This window comes from Genypterus blacodes, unplaced genomic scaffold, assembly GCF_046128005.1.
Source record: "Genypterus blacodes isolate CSIRO-AG114 ecotype Tasmania unplaced genomic scaffold, CSIRO-AGI_Gbla_v1 ptg000094l_1, whole genome shotgun sequence".
NCBI lineage: Eukaryota > Metazoa > Chordata > Actinopteri > Ophidiiformes > Ophidiidae > Genypterus > Genypterus blacodes.
The window spans coordinates 1663894-1680264 of NW_027466898.1; the positions used below are offsets into that span (position 1 = coordinate 1663894).

The window sequence follows — 16371 nt, forward strand, 5'->3', positions numbered from 1 at the left end:
CAAACTACAAGCTGACGTATTGATCAGTTGAATTGATTGCGAATCTAAACTATTCCAAATCGAAAGGACTTGTTCCATTCCCTTGTCCACATCTTGTGTTCTGCTTTTGTGTAACTGCCCAGAAGTGAGTTCTTCTTCGTCATCCCGCTGATGTACTGCGGTTCTGTTTAGTACAAAGCCCAAATGGTGATGGTGCAAATGAGGATGTTGACCTGGATTCAGAACAGAGCAAGCACAGGTCAGAAAAGACACAATTCTCAACGTAATGTGAGCCTATATTTTGTAAGCAACCTAAGAAAATGTTTTTCACAGTTTTGCTGCAACATTTCTGATGTGACCGCAAAGTTTCTGATCCACGTTTGTGGAATTGTTGCAAAAGAACTCGAGTGTCAGCTGACTTTAATGCTGTTCATGAGGTCGTCCACTCTGCTACAAACACACACATACACACAATCTGGGGAAGGCATTGTTGCAGAGGGAGAAAGTCTTACTGTTCTAGATGTATCATGATGCATTTGACTCGGTTCTTCTTCCTGACTGAGATTTTGTTCGTTTGTCAAGAGATATGTGGAGAGGTTTTCTCTTGACCTCATCCGATCTGATTCGTGGTGATGATGCAGTTCACAAGCCCTCAAAGGAACGATGGTCTAAGAGGGTTTTTGTCTTTTCTTCTGTCTTCCAGACTTCATAACTAGGCTTGTTCCCCTTGTTAACTCAGAGGACAAAGGACTGACTTTATGAAAGTGTTTTTGAAGCACTGCCGATTAAAGCAGAGCAGCGCATATTGGAAGTAAACAAAATAATTAAGCTTTTTTTTTTTTTTTTCAAACATAAAACCACACAATGACAAACGAAAGGCCTTCAGCTTTTACAAAAACACTCACAAGGATCGAGCTACGTTTCATTAGCTTGCGACACACCACGTTCACATTTGAAAAACTGTTTATCTTTAGCTTCACCATCTTCACTGCAGACTAGAAAACAAGCAGAAATAAGACAACACTATTTAATGTCTTCTGCAAAAATCAAAGCTGGCCTTCATGTTGGATGGCACTCTTTATAAAGTGTTGTTTCAGACAAGAGCTGTGTAGCAGGCCGTTCCTGTATTCTACTGAAATGACCTGTGCCCGGTGCCTGGGGTATTTGTTGACCAAAGCTTCAGGCTTTCAGACAAACGAGTCTCGTCCCATCCAAATTGGTTGAGATTGCCAGGCCTTGATCTATTTGGATTCTCAAAAACAAACACAAAAGTGCTGTGGGTCAGTGGGCTCTTGGTACACCATGTGTCTTGTCACTACCTTCAGAGCGGCACATAGCACGGGAAAGCCCCCTAGCTTCAGGAAAAATAGAAATTGTCTCTAATATATATATTTTTCCCATTTACCTATTTTTTATACTCACTTTCAGCCACTAAGCATGACAACATTTTCATCATAGCACATTTCATCTATTGGAAAGAATTTGCACTAAACAACATTCAAAATAAAACATGGCACAGGACAACTTTTTCCTCGTGTTTTCATAATTTTTCATCTTTGAATTATCAAATCTTCTTCTCAAACTTATCTTTTGTACATTAAAATGGAAAACATTTTTCAACTTGTCCTTAGTTTTAAAAACAAATGTTTGTATTTATATATCTATATATATTCATATATCCTCTTCAATTTTTTTTTTTTTCGATTTAGCTTTGTTGTAAATTGTGCAAATTCAGCAGTAACACAAGTGGCACAGCACTAAGGAGAGTAGGCAGTTGAGAGAACAAATCAAAAAACGGAACTAATTGCAATAACAAATCAAATGCAGAGTCGTGTGGCTGATAAAGTCCTACAGTGCAGTCCCTGTTGTTAGAGCACGACGCTGGCAGGAGGAGTCTAGCTACACAGTTCTTCCTCCTCGCTATGGCTTTGTGTCCACAGACGCCATTCTTTAACCACACAAACCGGGTTGAAGCCGCGCACGGGCTTGCTGAAGTGTCCTTGAGCAACCATGTCCCTGCCAGCTCCGTGGCTGCTGTCCTGTAGCTGACCCTGACCCTCCTTATGTAGGAGAGTGAATAGAAGAGAGAAATTCCTTATAGAGATCAAGTATTACAATAATATATCCTGGGTTTTTCTCGGCTCTCAGCCCAAACCGTAGCCTCGGCTGTGGATCGCTACTGGTTAGAGTCCTGTAGTTTTGCTGTAGCCTTTCAGCTCTTAATAAGTGGCCTGCATCCAGAGAGAAGAGTTCAGTCACCACTGTGTATGTCCCAGTTGTGACTGTGGCTCTGACCTGGTGGCTCTTTGCATACTAGGCCGCAGTAACATGACTCGAGCTTCTGGAGCACTCCAGAGATGATAAGGGCCTTGATGAAAATAAATGCTCTCTTGAGCTGAGGTCGACATCGACTGAGGCTGAGGGTACGCTTGATTTGGTTGTATGGGGCTGAGTTGATGGCTCAGAAAAAACAAGCTTACCCAGCCTTAAGGGTCCTTAAGTTACAAACTCTGCTGTCTCTCCAGTGTGCTGCTGCTGGGTGCTTGTGTCCTTGTAGTGTTTCCGTGCTGTTTTGGTGATGGTGAAAACAACAGACTTCAGACGTCAAAGGTCAAATGTCATGGGCGTTAAAGGTCGTCAGGGAAGGCGAACTGATTGGCCGGTCCTCTGCTAGCCAAGGCGTGTGATTAGCCAGTCCTCAGCTTGCCAGAGCCATGGTGTCGATGACCTGCTCCAGCTTGCCACGTAGCCGCTGTCTGCGAGACTGTTCGTCCTTCTGTAACGCTGTCAGGATCTGAAACAAGAAGGAAACAAGAGGATGACATGATACCTTAGATCATTTTGCTTCTTAAACCATAGGGCTTGAGATTTGTCCTGTTCTGTGGTCAGATTCCTGCTGTCTGTCCTAAAAAACACAATCAATGGCAGAGGCCTTTTCAATATTGTGAATCCTCATTGGTCCGTGGCCTATAGCCTTTGTTGAGTGTTTACGTTTTGTTCTGTTGTCTGAGGAAGAAATTGCTACAATATGTGCAAACTAAGCATTGTGTGTTTTGTATCCGTCTCTATTCATGTGTGTGTATTTGTTTTGTCCCATTCTGTGGATTGTTTGTCTATAAGATATAGATTGTGTTTTTGTTAAAGATCTGCATGTGAGTGCACATCTGTAATTTCATGCATTTGTGTTTGTAAATCAGCGTGTGTGTCCGTGGTTAAGTGCAGTAGTATGTGTGTACGCATGTGTACACTAAGGTCAGAGTGTGTGTTAGAGGCGATGGGCGCCGTGCAGCTGCCTGCATCTGGATAATAGGCTGTAATGAAGGGGAGCGGTGGGCTTGAATGGAGCCAGCTGCATCCAGCCAGTATAACCACTGTAATACTGCCAGTATGGGGGGAAGGAGACCAAAGAGGGTGGGAATGGAGGAAGGAACAGAGGCTGTCACCACATAAAAGCAAGGTAAAGCTGAAGAAAGGAGGGTAGGCTTAGAGGGACGTTACGACTCTTCATTGGGAGCAAGAGAATGATTGTAAAAGTCAAGATGGATGCACACGGCGGTGACTAATGGGATGAGAGAATAAAGTGACTGAGAGGAAGAAAGAGGTAGAGGTAAAGTGAGAGAGAGGAGAGGGATGATGATTTAGGGAGAGATAAGGGGAGAAATCCAGAAGTGAGAAACAATGTGTGTGTGTGAAGGGGGTGTCATTTGTTTGGCATTTCAGTTGTGTGTGTACAAGGTCCTAATGGATTAGAGTGTATGGCACAGATACAAGGCTCCATTATCAGCCCTCTAAAAACAGCACACTTAGCATGCATGTTTCTCTTTCTATCTCTCTCACACACACACACAAACACACACACACACACACACACACACACACACACACACACACACACACACATCTTGATCGAGCTCTCAGCAGTCAGAGTAGAAATAGACTCAGCCTTACATTGTAAAGTGTGCTACTTTGTAACACGAGCTCACAATCACAACGTGCTGCTTGCCCACAAATAACACACAAGCACACTCCCGCATCTACATAAGCAGGGTTTTAATCAACCAGCAGCAGCAGCAAAATACGTGCAGGTCTTTGGGAAAACATTTAAAATACATATATCAGATAAATGTAATGAGGCTCCATTAGTTTCATAATGTGGTGAGCCTGAGCCTTAATGTGCAGCCTAATGCTGAACTGCCTACCAGCCTGTACGGATGTGGACTTGTTATCAGTGTAATTGAATTAAAATGACCTCATCGTATTACTCAAGACAAGAATAGTGGAGAAATGACACATCGCTCTCTGCTTAGTAATTACATCACTGAAATTTTGTTTTTTATTTCATTCCAGCCTTCAGTAGCATAGTATGATCCTATTGTATGTGAATGAAAGAGTTACAACACAATGCAACTGTGTCCCATGCAGAGCGGCGTCTCACCTCATCCTTGTATTTGATGATGTAGGAGTAGATCTCGTGCAGGGCAGACATGCTGTTGAACTGGCTGAGGTGCAGGCGGGACTGTTCCGCCAGGTACGCACTCATGTCCTGATCGCTGATAGCTGGCATACGAGAGATGTCGGAATAGTACCTACGGAAGGGGTCAAAGGTCAGGTTTAGACGGCAGAATATTACAGCAGACTCCATCGTATTCCGTTTGGATTCCATGCAAAGCTTGGGCTTGGGCTTGCTGATGTTAAGTAGTCTGAGTGCAGGCGGTGGCAGCTGGTGCTGAGTCTTCTCATTTTAGGTATTCAGCTGATGCTTCAGTATTTTGCTCAAGGACACTGTGACTGGACAAATTGGTATTGAGGGGTGTTACTGACCTACAAAGCCAACTCATTCAATATCACTTAACAGTTGAAGTTTTTTTTATTTTGACCGTATGGAACGGAAACACATCCATTCATTGTCCGTCACTTATCTAGCTCTGGGTCGTGGAGGCAGCAGAATAGGCAGGAGCCCAGATGTCCCTGTCTCCTGTCATGACCTCCAGCTCTTACTGGGGGATCCCAAGACGTTCCCAGGGCAGATGGGATAAATAATCCCTCCAGAGTATTTTGGTTCTAGGCCATCTTCTCATACTTGGATGTGCCCAGAATACCTCCCCAGGGAGCCATACCGATTAGCTGCCCGAGCTACCTCAGCTGGCTCCTTTCAACACAATCCTAATCCTCCTCGCTCACTCAGACAAGGGTGAGTCCCAGTCTACCTCTAGTGGATCTCATTCTTTCACTCACTGCCCAAGGATCATGTGGATCGGTCCGGGTTAGAACATGGGCCAAGCAGAAATCTGGGACCTTCACCTCCAAGCTCAGTATTCTATCTTACCACAACTGTCCAATAAAATAATGCATCTGAATCACTGCAGATGCCGGAACAGTCCAACTATCCAATTTGTGCTTTTCTGAACGAGACCCGCAAATATTTTGAACTCCTTTACTTAAGGCAGTTGTGTATGGTCCTTAACCATCAACAGTTGATGTTGTCTGCCATTTAAAGATTACTTTGAGACAATTTGAGTATCAGGAAAATCTCCAAGCAACGTGGATGGCATCCAATTGTGCATCAGCTGTTTCTATAACACAAATGCACAGAGTAGCTTCTGTTCCATCCTCCATTCCCCAGGGATCTTGCTATTGTCTCCTGTCTCCAACAAAGACATTGCCAAGTGACTCATGCCGATGGTGCAAGTATATTGTTCGGTGTCTCAGAATAAAGTGGCATTGTGTCGTGTCACTTACTGTTACATTTACATCTACAGGTAAGTATTTTAAAATGGCAGTTATCCACAAGGAAACCTGGGAAAACAATCTGCAATGCTTAGCCTTGTGAGCGTCACACAGCAGTGCCTATGCTGGAGTAAAGAATACACATTTTTGAGTAGCTACAGCTCAGAGACTAAAATGGGTTCCAGGAAGATTCTAGTGGTATGAAAGGCACTTTGAAGACGACTGGACTCTTCCTAAAAAGTAGACACTAAATGACTGGGGCAAGCTCTGGTGCTGCATAGCCATACCTTGTGTTTACATTTTAGTGGTGATTAAAAGGTTAAAAGGGGAAAGCAGATCAGTGAGGCTACACTTGGAAAATGATGCCAAACTGTGTTGTCTTCTCTTTCTTCTGTGCTTTTTATACAACTGAAGCTGATCTGACAAGTGCAATAAAAGGAATTTTATCTTATTTTATGAGGAAAGTGGCTATCGTTTAGGTTTTTCTACCGCAAGTGAAGTTGGAAATTTTTATCAATTAACTGCGAGCAAGGTGCTGAATAGAAATGATCTTGATAATATTCCTGCAACAGCAATTCATTTGACTTCCTCTTACCTCTCTACCCAGTTCTTGTAGTTGGGGATGTCTTTAGCGTACAACAGCTTATTTGAAGGTGAATCCTTCCCTAATTTGTGTTCTGATGTTGAACAGGAGTCCATGAAAGTCTGGGCCACCACAGACAGACAGGCATCCGATATGCTGTTCTTATGGATGTCGAACACAAACTGTGGGTTCTTGATCACGTTCACCCAAAACCGTAGTGGAAGACTGGAGACAAAAACAAAGAGAGAAAGCATTAAGTAATTTGCAGATTTACAAACTCTCCTGCCTATGGAAGGAAGGCTTTTCTTCCGTTACTGCAATTCTTCCTGCTAATGCTTCGATATATAACATTCAGATCAGATTAGTGCATTGACTGAAACGTGCTGCTGTTGCTGATAGTTCATTGTCTTGTTTTTCATTTTGTTTGGAAGGTTACAAGTCCCCCAGCAGCCGTGAGCAGCTGACTGGTAGAAAATGTAATGACAGAACAATTTCCTCCACAGAGTGAACCTGTTACTGTAACACAACAGATCCAGTGTTAATTGTTGATCAAGTGTCTAGGCAATCACAAACAGCCTCAACTTCAAATATTGGCCATTTTCAAAACCTTGACTTATTGATTATGTTGGGGCTCAATACAGTTATCTATATAAACTTGTTCATCACAATCACATGACAAATATATTATATTATAACTTTAATCAAACAAATTTAAAAATATTTTGACAAATTCTAACATGTACATACGTAATGTATGTACATACACGTTGCCTTCAGTATTAATTCTCCCTCTTACTTACCAGTTGCTCTTCCAGGTGTGTCGTACGTCGTAGTCTGTGATTGAATGTTTATCGGCCTGCTCATCCAGGAAATCAAACATGTACTTGATGGCCAGTGGCAGAGCGCTGCCTCGGTGGGCTGTGCTGAAGATGGTTTCAAACAGGTCGTCCACAAACTTCTGTAATGTACCCTGGATGATTGAACACGGCCAAGACAGTGAGAATGTTAAAATATGTGAATGGGTGAATATCAATAGATGTCAGAATCCCTAGTGCTGGCAGATAATTGAAGTTATGTTTGAATTTGGAAGGGAGTTTACTTTCATTTAACTGTATGGTGTTTGTTAGAAAAGGTGGGGAAAAGTTTGCTGAGAAAATGTGAGAGCAGAGCTACAGGATGTGAGTCATGTTAAAGTTGCACAGTCGACCATTTCCTGACACTTGTATCCAGAGCATCTGAGTCGATCATAAATGTGAAAATGTTTTAGTGCAAATGGCTCCATTGGGCTCCATAATGGTAACCTTGGTTCCATGATTGCCATGTTTTACTGCAGAATCATAAACAGGAACACATAAGCCCTCAGATTTTGATAAAGCTCTCCTCCAATGGCAACACTTCAATATGATTACATCAAATGTAGCTAAATTAATTTCCCGAGCAACACAATTGTTTCCTGACTTCTCCATCTGGTAGAATCTATTACAGAGGAAATGTTTGGGGATCAGATTAAGTCCGCTGTCGCAAAATGGAACAGAAATGATTTCTGTCCCACTAGTAGATCAAAGTGCTGAGATCTGCATAGACAGAAAATCCAGGCAGACAGATGCGGAGAGGACTGCCGTGGAGAAGCAAGCACAAGACGAGGCTCTCAATTGCATTTGTTTTTTCATCACGCATGGCCAAATCTTCGATCCTTCAACAAATTACCTGTCTCTAGACGCCCCCTGTCTCCGTGCCACAAGCGCACCTTATATTATTAATCTGCTTTTTCTTATTACCATGGAAATTGAAAAGCATGAATGCTTGTAGCTGCTGCTCATTACTTTACCCCCCCGTCACAATTAGAACTGAGAGGTACTGAAGGAGAGGCGTGCAGATGACACAGTGTGTGTGTGTGTCTAATGATTACAAATGAAATCAAATTGAAATCGAATTATGAAAAATATATATAACCCATGACATTTCTTGCCAGGAAATTCATCAAATCAAGATTATTCATTAGATACATTAAACCAATCAAGAAACACTGGAACCCATATTCCAATCAAAAGCTTCATTTGTATCATTAAACATCTTTTAATGATCTGGAATTATAATGAATTTGAATGTACTGTATTTTAAGAGACCTTTAGGACCCACAGAGACTTTCATATTATGACCCCAAATTGGTGAATAGCTTCAGTGCCTTAAAGAAATGTGAACGCTAAGGGAGTTTCGTGCTGTCTGACATGTCTTGATGCGTATCAACGCTGAGACAAAACTCAAATCCATCTTAAATCCAAAAGCCTTACCTTTGTAGCTAGCAGCCTAGTCAGGTAAATCTCTGAGACCATCTTGCTGCCTCGGTCTCCCTCCCTAGCCGAGTCCGAGTGATCGTGGTTCTTCACCAGATGCCACAGCTTAGTTCCACTCTCCAAATCAGGGGTGATCATGGGAGTTCTGGAGCGCAGGCTGTCTGGACTGCTAGCCGTCCTCAGCATGCTCTCTACATGCAGAAACACAGAATTATCAGAAATGGTTTGTGTTTGTATGAATTTGGATTATGTGGTGGCTCCAAAGATGATTTGGCCGGCTGGGATTCAGAGAGCGGATTTCGGTAGAGACCTATTTTTAGTACCAAAATGTCCACAGAAATTTTTCAAACTACTCTCGCAGCACTTCTCTGCTTTCCATCTGCTTCAACAATCACAATTACATCACAATGTATCTAAATAGTATGGTGCTTGAAGCTCGGCCAGAATAAATGTATTCAACAATCTATTGGTGAGACAATTGCTGTGTGGTGGTGGACAAAATATTATGCTGCACGATTGGTTATCTAAGTTTTATGCACTTTATCAAAGTTTCTTACCACCATTTCAATCCATGGTGACACCATTCAGTTAAGCTTTTTAAAGTTACTTTCTATGGCATAGAGAGGATGTATCTGATACTGAGGTAGATTTTGTGTAGCCTATCACTTCAAATAACAGTCTGGATCTGCTTCTTTACTTCATCTTCTATATCTGCTTCTCTTTTTACAATCCTTCACTCACACTCTCCCCCTCCTTTACTATCATCTATGTCTGTTTCATTATTCATGGTGCAAACATCAAAGTAGATTAGAGTGAAGCCTATCTCTGCATGTTCTCTTGCATAGATGAGGGGAAGGGTGGGAAGGAGTCGGACAGGAAGAAATCTGCATCTGCTGTGCACCTCATGATTTTAGGTCAGGGATATAGAGTGGATAGAAGAATCAGGAGACAAGGAAAAGAAGGGGAGGAATGAGAAAAGAGGTGACAGAAAAGGAGGTAAAAGAGCAGCAAATGTTGGTCTAAGCCCTTGCAGTCCTGACGTAAGCAACTATGGTGCTGTGGTCCATTAGACCTCAGGTGCACTAGTGTGAAAAGACTAAACATGGCAGTCAGTTGGGAGAGTCTTGTCGAAATAGCTAAATAAAAATGTTGGCTGTTTTCCGTCTGCCATATTGCTCCTTGCTTTGATCCGCTGTGATTGGTCACAGTCGATTTGGCAAAAGATTATGCCAAATTGGCTGCGCTGACTGCTGTGGCGCCCACACTGGGGCTGAAGACTGCTGTGAAGGGGCATGGACCAGCACTTGTGAGCGCCCGTTTGATCCCCATAATGAAAAATGGGACACAGCAGTCTTGTTGACTCTACAAGCATGAGCAAGACCATCAATCCAAATTGAGTCCACCATTTGGAACAGGGAAGAACTGTTGATGCATGTTGAGAAGTAGGAAGATGAGAAGAGAAGAGATGTCCGATGAGAGGGAGATTTTTTTGTACGCACCTTAGTACAACTGAAATTGGCACAAATTGGTGTGCTGAAGCTTATTCCAGAGTTATTAACACACACAGATTATATGATGCTACATCAAATATGCCACCTCTGCAGACACAACATGTGAATTCATATACGTTAGAATGATATTGAGTCTGTGTATGGCTGACTCATATATGTTTGCTCTTACCTCTCTGGTTGTGAAGACTATTATTCATTTTGCAGAGGTATGTCATGACTTCACAATGACAGGGTTAGAGCAATAAGCAAAGAGTTCTCACACAGACTATTAATTATCACCAGATCCTGCTACCAGTGGATCACTAAAACATACCATGTTGCGCATAAAATGACATGAAACCTAAGCTAAAATGGACTTGTGACCCGTGATTCCACAGCTGATCAGTCACTAAGTTACAGCAGTGTGTGAGGGTCATGTTTGATCAGTGTGATTTGTCTTCTAATAATTACATTTCCCTGTGAAGTACACTGATGCCTCGGCCGTCTATCTGTGTCTGCCAGGCCGCTCTCACTTTTTCTCACCGTCAGCTAAAGGATCTACTTGAATGCCTGTCATTTACTGACTGGTTGGAAATAGCCGTGGAATAGCCTTGGCCTGGGCTGATAACATTGCATAAAAGGAATCGCCATTCACAGAGTGGGGGGGAGGGGGAGAACGGGGAGAATGGAAGCCGATCTTACACAAATGTAAACAAAGACATACAGAAAGAGAAAGTGTGAATGAAAGAGAGAGAGGAGTGGGAGAAGGATTGAAATAGGATCTCGGGGGTTGAATTTGACAGATAAGTATAGGAAAGCGTACCGTATCTACTGAGGCTCTTGGTGAAGGTGGATGAGTTGGAAATGTTGTAGGCAGAGTTCTGCTTTGGCACCAGGGCGATCACTGAGCCGTCTGTTACCTACACACAGAAACACAACAGTTGCGTTCCATCGATTTAGTTGGAACTGGTTGTTTGCTTGTGGGCGCTGCATATGTACATCTTTTCTGTTTGTGTGTACCTGGTAGTGAGCCAGTGTGTTGAGTCGTTTCCAATCGTTGTCTATCTTAGTAGTGACATCTTCATCTTGCAGAATGATTCTGGCCATCCGACCTTGCCGCCATTCTTTAGAGGAGATAGAGGAGACAGGTTTAAATAGGCTAGTCTAGACAACACGAATACAGTGTGTGTGTGTGTGTGTGTGTGTGTGTTACAGTATAATGTTTCTGATTCAACATGCATGTATTTTCACCAATAAAAATAAGAAATGATGTCGTGAGAAAGCATCAACTGTTAACTTTTATAAATAAACGTTCAATATTCATGAATGAAGCTGAATTATGCTAAACAGTGTAAGAATGAAGGAAACGTGTACGCTTGCATTAACTGCTCATAAGAGTGTCTGAATGAACAAAGCCGGTGAGTTCTATGATCACATCTCACGCTCCATGTGGCACAAAATGGGTGCTCACACTCCAGACACAGTTGTTTGCTGATGATTTTTATAAAGCTAATTCTATTCAAAATATTACTGTTGTAGCTTCACTGTGAATCATTCATGTAAGACAAGACTGGATAAGGAATAAGGGCTTTCTCTTTCTCTTTATTCTTGCATTTCTAACATATAGATACATGCGATCAGGACTTGTATAGGTGTGTAGTTTGTCTTACCCAGGTCCATATCTGAAGCCTTGGGCCTCTGGGAATAGGGGCTGCCCTTGTACACAGCATCTAAAAGCTTCTCTTTGACCTGAGTGATGGTGTCACAGTTGAGACACTTGACCGTCACCTCTGGGGCGTTCTCATTTTCTGGGTTTACACAGTGCAGAGTCTGGCAGGGGTAAGAGGGTGGGGAAGGTGGAAAACAAAGGGAAAATGCAAACAGACAAAAGGAATGAGAATTAACTAGATGTTCAGGAGAAACGCTGCCAAAGAGTAAAATGTGTCGATGGTGGTTCAGGTGCATTTGAATGCACTTGACAGAGTTTTCACACCTAATTTGTCTGCAGCGGTTATTTCAGTTTTAAACAATCCCCTCCCCCCCTCACTTCAGTGTGTTTGGATCTGTACTACATTATTCACACAGAGACGCAGTCCAAAACAAAATGGAAAGGGACTGGACAGTTTCTCAGTATGTGTGTAATCCAACTTGTTGTTTGGAGTGAGACTGTAATTAGCACTGGGCAGTAGATGGCCAGATCACAGGCAGCTAATGTTCTCCCTTTGAACACGGCTCATGCTGAAGCTTCATCTCAAGTCTTTCCCAAAAGGATTCTCGCAAAATAAAGCGAGAGCGGCTCCACCATTGCTACTGCAGATTAATTAAAGGATATTTGAAATGTTGCCACGTGAACTCTGATAGATGAGTAACAACTAACACACTGATTCAGACTACAGTAACAGACTAGAGGTTTGCGGGTGCCTGAAGACACAGTATGTTCACTCACCAATGTCTTGTAGTCAATCTGTTGCCTGATGAGCTTGTCCTCACTGAGGGAGTAGCGGGCTTCTCCCGTGATGGCATCTATGGGCCCCTTTTCCATCTGCTGCTTGATGGCACAGTAAAGCATGAAGAGAGGCTCCCCGGCACATTCCTGGTGAGGGCGGGAATAGAGACAGAGAGAGACGAGCACCATAAATAGTGCAAAATAAAATGGATGAATTGTTGAATCCGCCTGCTGATTTATCTGTTGCACGCTTCCACAATGACGACATCTGCCTTTCATATCAAGCAACAACACACAGACGCGCTTCTCAACAACAAACTTCTTACACATAAACATCAGAAAATAAGCTCTAAACATGCAAATACACAATGTACCCCCCCAACCCTAACACCAGAATCAATATGCAGCACAAAACAGTGAGGATAGGTCAGAGACACTGTGTGCCTCTTGGTATGCTGACAAATGACCATATGTTCATAACTGTTATCTTCAATTGTGCCATACACTAAGCAAAACTTTGCCAGCAGAATGCCGAAATTCGACCCCATGTTGCTTCATATTATATGAAGACATTCTGCTGTTAAAGGGCAGAATGGAGCACATACATTCAACTTACTACATGAGCTTTCATATGTTCCAACGTTTTAACAGCATCTGTTCGATATGCCAAGTGTGACTGTTATGAACACTGACTGAAGCAGACGAGACCAAACAGGTGTCATGTCTAGAGATGCAAGCAACCGTAGATCAATCTTAGAATTCTCGCTAATCTTTCCTTTACATGTTTACGACTGACCAGACATAGATGTTACAAAAACATTATCTTCTCTGTCCTTCTAAGGCACTTGCCAATCAATATTGTCATTAGCTGTCACTTGGCTTCAAGGAAAACACTCACTATAGAAGCGGCAGCAGTTTAGAGGGGAGAGAAAGGACACATCACAGCCAATACTCTGACGAGAGCTTAATGATCAACTGTGCAGTGCTTAGGGAGACACTTGAGCGTATGTGTCTGTGTGTGTGTGTGCAATGTGTGTGTGTGCCTGTTGGAGATACATGGGGTCCAGATGAGGACAGAGCAAAGTGCTAATTTATCTGCCTCACCCCTAAGCACTGAATCGTTCTCTCACTATCAGCAACTGGGTAGCAGACACACACACACCATCCCTGTAGCTACTTTTTTAAATGTCACAAAATATATAATGCAAATTCGCTGGGTTCCATCAGCTATAGCAGGCAAAAGCGGGCAAATTGGATCTGTGAATGTGGAGTTAACTCAGAAAGCATACCAAAACAAACATGGACCAGACATGTTTTTTCAAGAATATATGTGGAGGAAGTCGACCGTTGCCTGTCAGATAATGTTTTCATTTTGGTTTTTTAATGGAATAAAATCAGGTTTTAAAAATACCATTTTCACAAAACACCATTCTATGCATTTCAGGGACTCATAGCAACTCATTTGCATGTCTCCGTGTTTTCCTCTTCATTCCACAAAGCCACTTTGTTGTGTCCAGTGTTCTTGGTCAGATGTAAACAGCACTTTTTGATGCATGGGAACTACAATTAGTGTGAAAATCGGTTTAAACTGCTATTCCTTTGAGTAAACATACTTTTTCCACTGCACTAAAATCAATATCACTCCCAAAACAACCAAGCTCGGCAACATGGAGTAACCACAAGTCCAGCCACTTACAAACTAATGTAGCCAATGTTCTTCACTCAGAGACAAACAAACATCTGACAAACCTGTGCTGAGCCATATGTATCAAATCATTCTCTCCCTCAGCATTCTGTGGTTCTGTTTTTCATGCCATTTATGTATTTCAGTCATTCTCCCACTCACTTACTCCCCATCCCAACATCTCCTGTTCCCAGTGATTCATATTCCTCAGCTGCCTCCATCTTGTGAATGCATGTCATTTTGCAGCTTTTCTCCTCCTCTCATCTTCTCATGCCACCTCATGCTGTTTCCACTGCCAGGCCCCTTCATTTTCCCTTTCATTCTACCTTCCCTCCATCATTTCCTCTACCCCCCCCCTTCCCTCCGCCTACGCTCTACCCGGCCTCTACCCATTCATCTCCTACCTCCTTTGGACTTGACTCCTTCCTGCTTCTCCTCCCCTTTTGCAACCTCCCTCCCTCCTTTTCCTTCACACCTCTTAACTCCTAATTGTCACATCGACTCCTCTTCTCTCTTTTCACCACCTCTAACCCCTTCCTCTCCTCCCTGTAACCCCTCCATCCATCAGTTTCTCTCTCTTTCCTATCAACACTCCAACCACCATGTGTATTAAAAACCTTGTTAACATTTGAGCCAATTAGGCGGCTGCCAATAGGACCATCACACTGTTATGCTTAAGCTTTTACTTTGCTTTTTGCCTCCATTGCTCAGCCACTAATGCTTGTAAATGAGATTTGCCTTTATACTTTCACAAAGGTTCATGATGCCTCCCTAATTGTGTTCTGACATTTCCATTTGAGGGATGAAGTGATAGATCTTGTTATAAAGGGTGTGAAACAGCATAATACGCTCTGATTCCTGCATCAACCCAATATTAGGGCTCCAAAGTTTAGGCAATATTTCAAACCAACTTTTGGACCACCGTAACGATGAATTAGTGACTGATAAAGCCTCTCAGGGACCACAGGTCGCATAGACTTCATATCATATAATATCCCAACTTATAGCCTCTGGGATGTTGGCTCTTCACTGTGTTTACAGGCAGATGGCACAATATGGCCACTGTACTGCAGCATCTTTACAGCTTAATCCAAGTAAACAATCCACAAATGAAAGTGGAAAACCATCCTTTATGCGCTGAACACAAATCAAGTTGGAAGATCTGTTAGAATGAATAGAAAGGGTTTTTACCACCACCTTTTGTGGCTCAACACCAGCACCTGGAGAGCAGGCGCCATCAGTTCACTTTATCAACTATGGGACTTTTATTGATATATACTGTACGCCAGCCTTAAACCAATTACACTGTCCTGCCAAATCAGGATACGTGTGAGAGCAGAGAGCAAAGCGACGGATGAAGGGCAGTGTAGCTGGCTGCTGTGGAAAGCGCTGAGAGGACAGAGACAACGTGGAAAATAATAAGTAGGCTGTGGCCTCTGAACGGGCGCCGACACTCCGACTGCACAAACTCCCAAAACAGCAGAGTTGAGCTTATGCACAATCTAACCTAAATCTAACCCTAACCTTAACCTTCAAGTTATGCTGATGAAGTGGAAAAGTCTGGCACAACACGGTATAATGCCTCCACGGCATCAAATATGGCAGGAAAGTACAGCATGTTAACTTTATGTACTGCAGAAGGATAAATAAAAGATTTAAAGTCTTATGTTCAAGTGACTTAACTATAAAGGCTCTGATTACAAACCCATTATTAGCCCAAACATGCCATTATTGTGAAAAATGAGAATTACAATTAATTGAACAGCAGTCCCCAAAACTACACAGTTACCTTTTTTGGACTCTACATGATTTAAATAATGATATAATTGGATTGTGTGATAGAAGAGGGTTACATAAAACCTGTGCAAGCGACATCACATCTTGTGTTGAGCCAAACGACCTTGGGGCACAAGTGAGAATGACAGTAGAATAATGAGAACAGAAACCGCACAGATGAAATAAAGATCAGGGGAAGAGAAGATGTAGGCTAAAAGAACAACATAAAGATCAGTGAAGAGGAAGAGTCGGCTACAAGGATGGAATTATAATGGCGGAGAGGGAATGTGGACTGAAAAGTGTTAAGAGTGGAGGAGAAACACGCCGCCTGGAGAATTTGATGATGTATTTATACTGCATAGAAGAACCAGAGTAAGATACAAGCAGAAATC

The 16371-nt window shown here is 42.5% G+C and overlaps 1 protein-coding gene across 1 annotated transcript in view; it reads right to left on the bottom strand.

Moving 5' to 3' along the window:
- Positions 1–1034: 1034 nt before the first annotated feature.
- The window catches only part of plxna1a (plexin A1a), a 201679-nt gene continuing 186342 nt past the window's right edge, over positions 1035–16371 (bottom strand). The window contains exons 25-33 of the mRNA XM_076159333.1: positions 12520–12666; positions 11744–11903; positions 11094–11197; positions 10897–10993; positions 8581–8774; positions 7090–7259; positions 6302–6514; positions 4415–4565; positions 1035–2773 (exon numbers count right to left, since the gene is read on the bottom strand). Of these exons, the coding sequence (XP_076015448.1) occupies positions 2678–2773; positions 4415–4565; positions 6302–6514; positions 7090–7259; positions 8581–8774; positions 10897–10993; positions 11094–11197; positions 11744–11903; positions 12520–12666 (1332 nt within the window). The 3' untranslated portion in view covers positions 1035–2677. The remainder of the gene's footprint in view (positions 2774–4414; positions 4566–6301; positions 6515–7089; positions 7260–8580; positions 8775–10896; positions 10994–11093; positions 11198–11743; positions 11904–12519; positions 12667–16371) is intronic.